General features: G+C 37.4%; 1 protein-coding gene across 1 annotated transcript in view; it reads left to right on the top strand.

Annotated features, from left to right (window-relative positions):
* Positions 1–12,575, top strand: part of CFAP47 (cilia and flagella associated protein 47) — a 198,066-nt gene that overhangs the window by 53,815 nt on the left and 131,676 nt on the right. The window contains exons 24-25 of the mRNA XM_081326237.1: positions 3,316–3,475; positions 12,117–12,312. Coding sequence (XP_081182363.1) covers positions 3,316–3,475; positions 12,117–12,312 — 356 coding nt within the window. The remainder of the gene's footprint in view (positions 1–3,315; positions 3,476–12,116; positions 12,313–12,575) is intronic.

Consider the following 12,575-nt stretch of genomic DNA (forward strand, 5'->3'; position numbering starts at 1 on the left):
GCCTCGTGTCCCCTCCCGGGCTGCATAAACCAGCCAGGAAGGGCACGGGTCCAATAAACATGTGGTGGAGCTCAGCCTCCCCATGATCCTGTCCACTTCCTCCGGAGTCACAGGATCGAACTCCTCCCAGGTGACATTGACAAGACCGCTCGTGTCCTGATCGTCCGATACTGCCCAGTCGGAGTCCAAACCGGTCCGAATCCAAGCGATTTTGTCCAACAGATGTTGACTAAATTCCTCGGCACGCCCCTGCAAGGGTTCCTCACTCACCTCCTGATTAAGGAGGGAGCGGGTCACCCTAAACAGGGCGGCCGGGCGATTATCTGCGGACGCGATGAGGGCAGCGAAGTAGTTAGATCTCTATAGTTGATTGTGTCTGAATATCCTCTTTAGATAGATTTAAAACTATTGTTATGTTATCAAACTTTTTACCAAAGTTTTCAATTTGAACTTATAGGTTAAAGAGCAATTTGTTACCCTGAAGGCTTCCCAGAGGGCTTTATCTTTAAGTTGGTACACTGCCTTTTTTAAATTCAAGTTTTATTGGTTTTTCAGTATTTACATATACATGTATTTGTGAAGCAATATGGTGGTTGGGTAGTGAAAAGTAACAAATAACAAGTTGTTTGTAAATAGTTCAGGTTGCATCACTAAAGATTCCCTCTCTGATTCCCTTAGTTTTCACACAGTCATTTTTAATATAGTCCTTTTAACTGGGCATTCATAAATAGACATAAAAGGTTCCTTTCAAAGATGGGAGTAAGATATACCGTAACAAAGTAACCATAGAGAATGTTGAGATAATATTTCTCAAAATAAAGATGGAAAAAAAGAATAGGAATAAAATACAGAACAGAAATACAAAACAGAAAAAAACATACTTCCAGCAATAACAACAACAAAAGAAAAAATTACCCAAACATCCAACATTAAACATAAAAAATTCACCCTGGCTGGATGCTGAAAAGAAAAAAAAACCTGATAAATTCTCACCATACCTAATGGGTCTATAAATAGTTATAAACTTTCTCATTCTTATTAACAAGAAAAATATATAAACCAATATTTCAGATGAGATCTCTATCTAATTTTTTATTTTTTTATTTTATTTTTTATATATATTATGTTGGGTCTATTAAAGAAAATTTTCATCAAACATTAAAAAATCAAGATCAGAGCTTTTTTAAAATTAAGAAAACACAAAATCTGTATAGTGAAAATCTGATGCAAATGAAAAGCTACGCAGGTCACTTTCACTACCCAGAAAATCTCCATCAACTTCCATACAGAGAAGCCAATAGTAATTCAGAACAGCAGAGTGAAAGAGTGAAAAAACATTAAAGAATTCATGTTAAAATCTAGCAAGGGGTTAGAATAAATCAGTTTTCAACCAGTCGATTAACTGATAAAATAAAAATCAAGATAAAGAAAATTCAAACTGTACAATTAAAGCCCAGGTGTGCCTAAAAAAAAATCAAACACCTGGGAGGAAAGATGGAGATTTGACTTTCCACCGCTCCTACTGGAATCCTCAAGATTCCTCTTCACAGGAAGGTCTACAGTTGTCCGAGGATCGTCTTGATTCTTATCCATCTTGATCCATTTTGATAGACTTGAACATTGGGTGCTATCTAACAAAATGAAATTCAGAAGTGAAAAAAATAAGGTTCTACATTTAGGCAAGAAAATCAAAGGCACAGGTACAGTATAGGTGGTACCTTGCTCAATAGTAGTAACTGTGAGAGGGATCTCAGAGTCCTAGTGGACAGTCACTTAAATATGAGACAGCAGTGTGCTGCAGCTGCCAAAAAAAGCCAACACAGTGCTAGGCTGCATTTACAGAGGGATAGAATCAAGATCACGTGAAGTGTTAATACCACTTTTCAATGCCTTGGTAAGGCCACAGTTGGAATACTGCATCTAGAAGATGTTGAGACTCTAGAAAGTAGATAACAGAGAAGAGCAACAAAGATGATTAGGGGACTGGAGGCTAAAACATATAAGGAACGGTTGCTGGAATTGGGTATCTATAGTTTAATGAAGAGAAGGGCAAGGGGGGGACATGATAGCAGTGTTCCAATATCTCAGGGGCTGCCACAAAGAAGAGGGAGTCAAGCTATTCTCCAAAGCACCTGAAGGCAGGACAAGAAGCAATGGATGGAAACTAGTCAAGGAGAGAAGCAACCTAGAAATAAGGAGAAACTTCCTGACAGTTAGAACAATTAATCAGTGGAACAACCTGCCTCCAGAAGTGGTGAATGCTCCAACACTAGAGTTTTTAAGAAGAGACTTGACAGCCATTTGTCTGAAATGGTATAGGGTTTCCTGCCTGAGCAGGGGGTTGGACTAGATCAGTGTTTTTCAACCTTTTTTGGGCAAAGGCACACTTGTTTCATGAAAAAAATCACGAGGCACTCCACCATTAGAAAATGTTAAAAAATTTAACTCTGTGCCTATATTGACTATATATAAAGTAATTCTCTTGAATAGGAATCAAATAAACACAAAGAAAGTATTTTATAATTACTTTTCAATTTTTCCCACGGCACACCAGGCAACATCTCGCGGCACACTAGTGTGCCGCGGAACAGTGGTTGAAAAACACTGGACTAGATGACCTCCAAGGTCCCTTCCAATTTTATTATTATTTATTATTGTTCTTGCCGCCGTCATCAAAATCTTGGCCCATTTTTAGCTGCCATTCAGATCTAGGAACCAGCTGTCAAAGAACCCACTTTGGTGGCAAAATCAACAGTTTATCGACAGGTGAAACAGATTGCCCTTCGTTCAGCACATCATCTTGGGGGAAATCCAACAGTAAAATGAAACAATTCAATTCTCACAACTGCCATAGAGATAGGAAGGGCCTTCTCTTTGGGCATTATTGCTTCAAAAGTGACCTGATCAGTGCTCTTTCAGTAAAGTTGAAGTATCTTTTGTATCAGAAATATGTCTGAAATATCTTTTGTTTGGATTTCTAAAGCCTTGATTCTGAGCATAGCATTTTTTCCCCTAATTTGATACATGCGTATCAAATTAATTTGTTTGTACAGCTCAAAATTCATGCAGAAACAGATATTTTGCGTTTGTCACTTTTACATCACTCATTTTAATTAGCAATCTGAACACCCCACTACTATTTTGCACAATATTATAACTCTGGTATTTTTCAATAACACTCATAATTTGGAGAAAATATGCCTGAAATTTGGAGGATACACATAAATCTTTTGATGATAGGTCTTTTTGGTGTCATTAATTATTCATAAAGTAGCCCATCTTATATCATGTGGCTTACCTTATCTCTTTCTGCAGAAACTGTATTTGAAAAACTTCTCAAAGAAACAGCTTACTTGGCGATTTGATCTTGATGCAGCAGGCAAAGACGTAGATGATGGTATCTTCAAATTTAGTTTACATACTGGAATTCTCTATCCGGGACAAAATACAGTTGTTACCATATGCTTCTGCCCATGTAAGAATTTGTTTTCCTGTCTACTCTGTATATGTTTAAATCAATTCTACATCTGAAATGCTTTATAGATACTTTCTACATTTTTCTACATTTGACAAGTTAGTTATTTTGTTTGAAATTATATATATATGATACAGGAAATAAAGATTTGTCCCATGTTTGGGGCCTAGCAAGGTAATCTAAATAGTTAGCAAGCATTTAACATATATATGTATGTATGTATGTATGTATATATATATAGTATACGAAATCCCATGCACCACCTGCCCCACCACATACATCGGACAGACCAACAGAAGAATAAGTGCACGCATTGAAGAGCACAAAAACTCACTCAGAAAAGGAGAACAAACTTCATCCCTGGTCCAACACTTTGAAGCCATGGGACATGAAATTGATTTTTAAAAAACCAAAACTATCGCCAAAATTGAACATTTTAACAACAGAATAATCAGAGAAGCCATTGAGATAGAAAAACGCCCCCACAGCATAAACAAACGAGATGATACCTCTCGCCTACCAACCATTTGGAAACCCGCCTTGATTGACAGACGAGTCCCAACCACCAAGAATGATAGACCCAAAGTCATGACAACACCACATGACATCACCACCACACAACCATTCAAAAAGCAAATCCGAACCCACAATGATAACGAGGCACAACCACAAAACAGAAACCTAACTACAGCTGCAACATCAGCCACTTTAAACCCCTCCAAACCACACAATAAGCAAACTGACACCCACTATAAAAACATGGCACCACCACAAACACGAAGCCGAACAAAAGCAGCACAACTCACCAGCTCAGGTCTAAGGCTGGCAGCTGAGACCAGCCCATCCACTCAGAACACACCCCCACCCAATCAGAACACACCCACCATTCAAAACACACTCCCACCCAATCAGAACACACTTACTCCCCCACCCAATCAGAGCACACCTCCACCCACAGAACACACCCCCTCTGGCAGTTTAAAAAAGAGGAACAAACAGCCACATGCTTCTCCCAGAAGAAGGAAGCAGAAGCCACCAGCCTGATGATGACGGATGGGATTCCGTCGAAACGTTGCCCCTACACCTTTAGTTCTACGCGGGGAAAAACCCGAATAACCAAAGATCCACATATGAACACCCGCGAAAACCTCAGAAAACAAATATATATAATATATATATATATATATATATATATATATATATATATATATATATATATATATATATATATATATATATATATATATATATATATATATATATATATATATATATATATATATATATATATATATATATATATATATATATATATATATATATATATATATATATATATATATATATATATATATATATATAATGATTTGAAAGAAGAAATGCTTTTGTTTGAACAGTTTCAAAGAAATTAATGATTTCATTTAGTTGGAAGGTGACTGAAAATTACCACTGTAGGGGGTGATATACCTTGTCTCAAATCATCTCAAACAACATGCAAAGCTGCACAATCACATAGTATGCATTATAGGTTAGCCTTTTAACTTTTCAATTAGTAAATCATTATGGTTCTTTCTAAAGATGAAGACTATCAGACTTTTCCTATACAGTAATTATTCTGCATAGCCATAAACATGTGCACTGTCTTCCTCTAGAAAAACATCTACAGCAAAGTTATGCTAAACTCTTGCTCCTTCCACTCTACAGAGAGATTTAATTTTCATTTCTTTATGTACTGAACAACATAGCAGAGGATTTTGACAACTTTACTAATAAGACAGATAGACAGATAAATAGATAGATCAATAGATAGATAGATAGATAACCCTTGTCATTTTTTTTTTACTGTGGGCACAATGGCACACATTAAAAATGAAATTTAGTTGCTTGCTCAGTGTGTATGCCTACATAACACACATTTAAACACACTATATACAACATATGTATAGACCTACACCTTACATATAAGTAATATATAAAATTGTGGGCCTGTTAATATATATTTCTTTTTTTTGATGATTTAGCAATTTGATAATTTAATAATTATAAACGACTTAGATGTGGGAATTGAAGGGGAACTCATTAAATTTGCAGATGACACCAAACTGACAGGTATAGCCAACACCTCAGAAGACAAACTCAGGATCCAAAAAGATCTTGACAAACTTGAACAATGGGCCTTATCCAACAAAATGAGTTTCAATGTGGAGAAAAGCAAAGTCTTACATCCAGGCAGGAAAAACCAAAGGTACAAATACAGATTGGGTGAGACCTGGCTTAAAAGCAGCAACTCTGAGAGGGACCTTGGAGTCCTAGTGGACGATCACTTGACTATGAGCCAGCAGTGTGTAGCAGCAACCAAAAAAGCTAATATAATCCTGGGTTGTATAAATAGAGGCATAGAATCAAGATCACACGAAGTATTGTTACCACCCTAGTAAGACCACACCTGGAATACTGCAGCCAATTTTGGTCACCATACCACAAAAAAGATGTTGAGAGTTTGGAATTTTTTTTAGAGAAAAGCAGCTAAGATGATCAGAGAGTAAAACATACGAAGAACGGCTATGGGACTTGGATTTGGGTAGTCTAAAGAAAAGAAGTAATAGAGGAGACATGATAGCAGTATTCCAGTATCTGAGGGGTTGTCACAAGGCAGAGGGGGCCAGGTTGTTCATCCAAGCACCAGAGGGAAGGACGAGAAACTGGTTGGAAACTGATCAAAGAGAGAAGCTACCTGGAATTAAGGAGAAATTTCCTAACAGTGAGGACAATGAACCAGTGAAACAGCTTACCCCCAGAAATTGTGGGTGCTCCATCACTAGAGATTTTTAAGAAGAGGCTAGACAGTCACCTGTCTGAGACAGTATAGGTTCTTCTGCTTGAGCAGGGGGCTGGACTAGAAGACCTCTAAGGTCCCTTCCAGCTTCTATTCTATTCTATTCTATTATTCTATTCTATTCTATTCTATTCTATTCTATTCTATTCTATTCTATTCTATTCTATTCTATTCTATTCTATTCTATTCTATTCTATTCATTCCATTCCATTCCATTCCATTCCATTCCATTCCATTCCATTCCATTCCATTCCATTCCATTCCATTCCATTCCATAACAAGAAATTAACGCTTTCCATGAAAACATATAATCCATTCAAAAGACTTCATTTTAAATGATAGACTTCATGTGATGTTGCACATTAGGTTACTTGAATTTGGCAGTGGAGATCATCAAAACACAAGATAGAATGACTTGTAAGACTGTATGTTTTGAGACTGTGTGTATGTCCTAAGTGTATGTCCTAAGAATTGCTGTTTATCCAGTGTGATTGATTGAATTATTATTTCCATATAAGAGGCAAAGGCTTGTTTTTTGGAAGGAGTTCACTAAACAAATAAACAAGGACAGCTAACAAGAATTTGGTGATGGAGTTCAAACAGGAGATTCTCAACATTTTTTTTTCTAAGTCAACAATGTGCTTGGCTAATATGAGAGCCTGGGATAGGGACAAGAAATAAAAACATTTCTATTTGTGGTGCCTCGAGAAGCAGAGGTGAACATAAATGGACATGACAAGGCAATAATGATTTGCAGTACTTATGGCATGTTTTTGTTTTTGCTTGAAAACAATTTGGCATATATTTGCAGCACACAAGTTTGTAATGGTACTTGAAGAAAAAAAATAGGTTTGCAGCAGTGAGAGGCCATATTTCAGCTTTTCAAAAAGATTTATTACACAAAACAACAACAACAACAACAACAAAAAGTCATTACCAAAGGAGTTGACACAATAAATCTCTACAAGCAGAAGAAAACAGGAAAGAGAGCAAGTCCAGTGGATAAAAATGTCAACTAAAAGAAGAGACATGGACTGTTAAAGCATTCAGAAGAGCTGCTTTATAAACCATTTAAAGTTGCCCCATCATGGGGAGGCTCACTAACTTTTCCTATGCATGTATGGACAGCAATTTTATTTTTATAATATTGGAAGTCTTGTTTGTACACAAGCAAGTAGTTGTAGTACTTGGTGAATGTGATAGAACATTTGCCAAGACTGAGCACTTCTTCCTTATTTAATGCAGAGAGATGATACTATTAAGAACACATCACCTTGGCCCTAGAAAGAAGCTGAAGAACTTGGACCTATCCTTTTCCTTCCTGAAATGTTAAAGTAGCTGGATCCTTTTGGAAAGTTTATGTGTGCATTGAAATTCTGACCCTTGAAGGTTCAAGTATTTTGAGTACATGGAGGCTGATAAATTAGCTTTCCTGAATAGAAATAGTGTGGTAACAGTTATCCAGAGTTTATTGTTTTATTATTAGACCCAAGTTTTTTATGGCAATCATCAGTAATAGAATATGAAATAGTAGTTGGTAACCACCATGTATTTTGTACAGTAGTACAAAACAATATCAGATTTTAACAAGAATAGTACCTTAGAAAGTGTCTTGACAGAATTTTAAAGTGGTATATTCATTACTCTTTTGTTTTGATCCAACTGAAGGTCCTTGTGTTGACCTTTAATTATTCAAGTCTGCTTGAATCTCAAATCATTAAAAGTCTGTCTACATATCTAGAGTCATTTATTGATGGTCTTCAGATCATGTACAATTGGAACAGATTATTATTTGAGTGTGATTGTAAATGTGCCCACCTTAAAATTTATGGAACTGCTGCTGGAGATGACCATCTGCTATATAGTCTGTTGTTTTTTAGGAAACATAAACCTCTTTAATCTCTCAGGCTTTATATTATTCTATTTAAAAATAAATGTTGTGGAATCTTTTATAAGTTGGAATAAATACTTTCCCTGAGTAAAGAAACTATAGTAGGCCAGCTAGTAGCCCTGGTACTTATAAAGGCTTCCACATGTCCCATTCTCAATTATACAGCTCTGAATGATGTGAACTAAAAATTCTGGGGAATACTTCAGTGAAATATCACTTACATGCTCTCGGTGCCACCTGGCTGCCTTTAATACAGTATTCTAGACTACAAGTCTTCATGAGATTAATTTTGTATCATCAATAAAGTTAAATTCAGCATCTTACAAGCACCACCTTATTCTCCTGAGTTTCACCAAAGCCAGCAATCTCAAACTTGGCTGCTATGTAATAATAGTCTGCTAGACAGAAGAGGTTTTGTAAAATGGTATTTAGTCTGAACATTTTACCTCTTACACTTAAGATTTTCTATTAATTTTTGCTGGAAAGGTCAGAATGAAAGGGCTAGGGAAAAAAGGGAAGATGACATCAAAAGTATAAATGGGTCAGATTTGCAGAGGTCCTTGCCCCAGGATCTGAATTGTATGTATCAAGATGAATGTAAATGATTCAAAGAAAACTACATTATTTTTTCTTCTTTTTAAATACACTGCCAGATAATACATATTAATATTAGTAAGTTGTAACTTATAAATGAACAAAACATGAACTTCTGTGACACTTTTCTGTAAAAAATGGAGGGATTTTTTTGATTTATCATAATTCACTATGAGCAATTATATTCAAACCTGTCAGTTATAACTGATTATAAATAATACACGTTGAACATTAATATGTGTGTGTGTGTGTGTATAGATGATAGATAGATAGATAGATAGATAGATAGATAGATAGATAGATAGATAGATAGATAGCAGTTTGGCAGGTCAAATCCTGAGTGCTGCGTAGCAGAGTGAGTGCCTGTTACTCCTCCCAGCTTCTGCCAACCTAGCAGTTCGAAAGCATGTAAAAATGCAAGTAGAAAAATAGGGATCACTACGGTGGGAAGGTAACAGCGTTCCGTGCGCCTTTGGCAGTAGCCACAGCAGTGACAGCTCATATTTGTGGAATTTTTTTTTGGCTTGCTAACAAAGAATAAAGGGAGACCGATATGATCATTTCAAACTTATTTGTTCTCATCAGTCAGCCATACCCTTCTGAGATTCGAACCTGGGCCCATATCTTCCTTGCTTCTCAGCTAACAGAGAGAGAGAGAGCCTGTGGCCTAGGTATATATATATATATATATATATATATATATATATATATATATATATATATATATATATATATATATATATATATATATATATATATACATATATATATATACATATACATATACACAGACACAGACACACACACACACACACACACACACACACACATACACACAAAATCTTATGTTGTTAGTTGCAAAGTTGTGTCCGACCCATCGCGACCCCCTGGAAAACGTTCCTCCAGGCCTTCCTGTCCTTTACCATCTTCTGGAGTCCATTTAAGCTCACGCCTGCTGCTTCAGTGACTCCATCCAGCCACCTCATTCTCTGTCATCCCATTCTTCTATTGCCCTCAATCTTTCCCAGCATTAGGCTCTTCTCCAGTGAGTCCTTCCTTCTCATTAGGTGGCCAAAGTATTTGAGTTTTAGCTTCAGGATCTGGCCTTCTAAAGAGCAGTCAGGGTTGATCTCCTCTAGGACTGACCGGTTTGATCGCCTTGCAGTCCAAGGGACTTGCAGGAGTCTTCTCCAGCACCATAGTTCAAAGGACTCAATTGTTTGGGGCTCAGCCTTTCTTATGGTCCAACTTTCACTGCCATACATTGCAACTGGGAAGACCATAGCCTTGACTATATGCACTTTTGTTGGCAGGGTGATGTCTCTGCTTTTTAGTGTGCTGTCTAGATTTGCCATGGCTTTCCTCCCCAGGAGCAAACGTCTTTTAATTTCTTGGCTGCAGTCCCCATCTGCAGTGATCTTGGAGCCCAGGAAAATAAAATTCAGGAAAATAAAGGTATATATCTTATACCTTTGTATACTTTGTATACCTTCATTAATGTCTTATAAGAAAATAAGATATACGCTCAAATATATCACATTTTAAATTGGCCAAATTTGAACTGGCTGCACAAAAATAAATCATGTACTGTATATACTTGAGTATAAGCCGACTCGAGTATAAGCCGAGACCCCCAATTTCACCCCCAAAAACTGGAAAAAGTTATTGACTCAAGTATAAGCTGATCCGCCGTTCTGCAAGCCTCTGCCACCGGCGGAGGCTGGATCCGCGCTCTGCAAGCCTCTGCCGCCAGCAGAGGCTCGATCCGCCATTTTGCAAGCCTGAATACACAGGAATACCCTGTGTGGCCGCGGCTCTCGGGGAAGCCCTGGCTGTCCGCTTCCTCGCTCCACGCTGCCATTCGGGGCCCGCGCGTTCCCCGGGCAAATAGCGGCGCCCAGCAGGCGAGGAAACACGCCCGCTCCAGTCGCCCCCCCTTCCCTCAGGAGACGCGAAGCAAGTGACCGCCCGGAGCTTACTGAGGACTTGCGCGCGGCCGAGGCTTCGGTGCTTCCAGGATCGCGCGCACCTCTCCCAAGCCGCCGCCGTCCGGAGACCTGCCGAAGTTTGGGGAGGTTTGGGGAGGTGCGCGCGCACCTCCCCAAACCTCCCCAAACGTCGGCAGGTCTCCGGACCTCCGCACCCTGCCTGCCTGCTTCTTTCCGCTGCGCGGAGGTCCGGAGACCTGCCGACGTTTGGGGAGGTTTGGGGAGGTGCGCGCGCACCTCCCCAAACCTCCCCAAACTTCGGCAGGTCTCCGGACGGCGGTGGCTTGGGAGAGGTGCGCGCGATCCCGGAAGCACCAAAGCCTCGGCCGCGCACAAGTCCTCGGTAAGTTTTTTTGTTGACTGGAGTATAAGCCGAAGTGGAATTTTTCAGCCCAAAAAGTGGGCTGAAAAATTCGGCTTATACTCAAGTATATACGGTAAATTATAAAATCAATTTATTAATGGCAGCCTTTGGCATCTTCATAAAATGAGTGATAATGTAATTTTTTAAAATGTATAAACATTGATCTGAGAATGGAGTTTCAATTTCTGTTTTTTATCTACAATTAATCTGTTTAGGATAATGGGTTCTATACTATTTGTGTCCTTTCGAGTTAAAATATTTTCATTCTGTTTTTTTCATTCTGTTAGAGAGCCACACCATGGAAAAGCATTTAGGATATATTAAAGAATCATTACGGGCAAAATGTCACTGCATTATCAGATAGGTACGGCTCCAGCAACATTAGATGAGTTTGCATTCTAAAATTAACTGTATAGATGCTTCATAGCTGGCTTAATAATCTGATTTAGTGAAGAAGAAAGACAAAAGAATTTTAAAGCAGAAATACTATTTAGGTGCTTCTGACCAAATAAGATGCAGTTGCTTCTAATTTAGGTTTTTCTTCTGGAAATCATTGTATTTCAATCAGTCCATAATTAGAGGAACTGTTCTTTGCGATGTGTACAAAATTGCTATTGATATAACAAAAGCTGTGTTTGTTGTGAAAGATAGGAGGTAACTTGGAAGACCAAAATTCAACCTGGGTATTGGATTTAATACATTGATGGATTTTATCATTAATTTATTTATTGTTTTTTTATTTGTTTTTTTTATAATACATAATACATTATAATAAATAATACATTCATAGCAATACATAAATAACTTTTTAAAATATTTTTTGTAGAAAGAAGTTAATACAGATCAGAAATTCCAGTCCTATATTATATCCTCATGCTTTCATTTGGTAATAGGATTTTATAACAACAATTTGGCCTGTTACATAAAGAACTGCACACATTGCCAATTGCACTTTTCCCCCCCTTCAGATTGCCCTGGAATATATACTGCTGAGCTGCCTACATTTTTGAATGATGAGCTACTTGTTTATAGAACAATCGCATTATCTGGAATTGTGAAATCAAATAAAATCAACTTTAAACCTCAGCTTTTGATATTGATGCCTGTTCCTCTCAATGTTAAAACAGGAGCAGATGTCTGTATAATTCCCCAGGATTATTTAAGGTAACTAACAATTCAAATTTTGACTTCATTAGGTGTTATTGTTTATTGTCTCTATATAATTTCAGATGGTGAATTTATGCAATTAATAACAAAAACAATAACTGTAGCAAGTAATGAATTTCAACTAATTTAAACCTTTTCTCATCAGCTTACAAAAATATATGTGGATATTTGAAATTATTCCAATTATTTGCCATTTGAAATATTAACATGCAAATGTATGGAATGCTAAACATTTTGATTTTTTAAAATTATTGGTTGGG

Source organism: Vipera berus (assembly GCF_964194415.1).
Source record: "Vipera berus genome assembly, chromosome: 4".
Lineage (NCBI taxonomy): Eukaryota > Metazoa > Chordata > Lepidosauria > Squamata > Viperidae > Vipera > Vipera berus.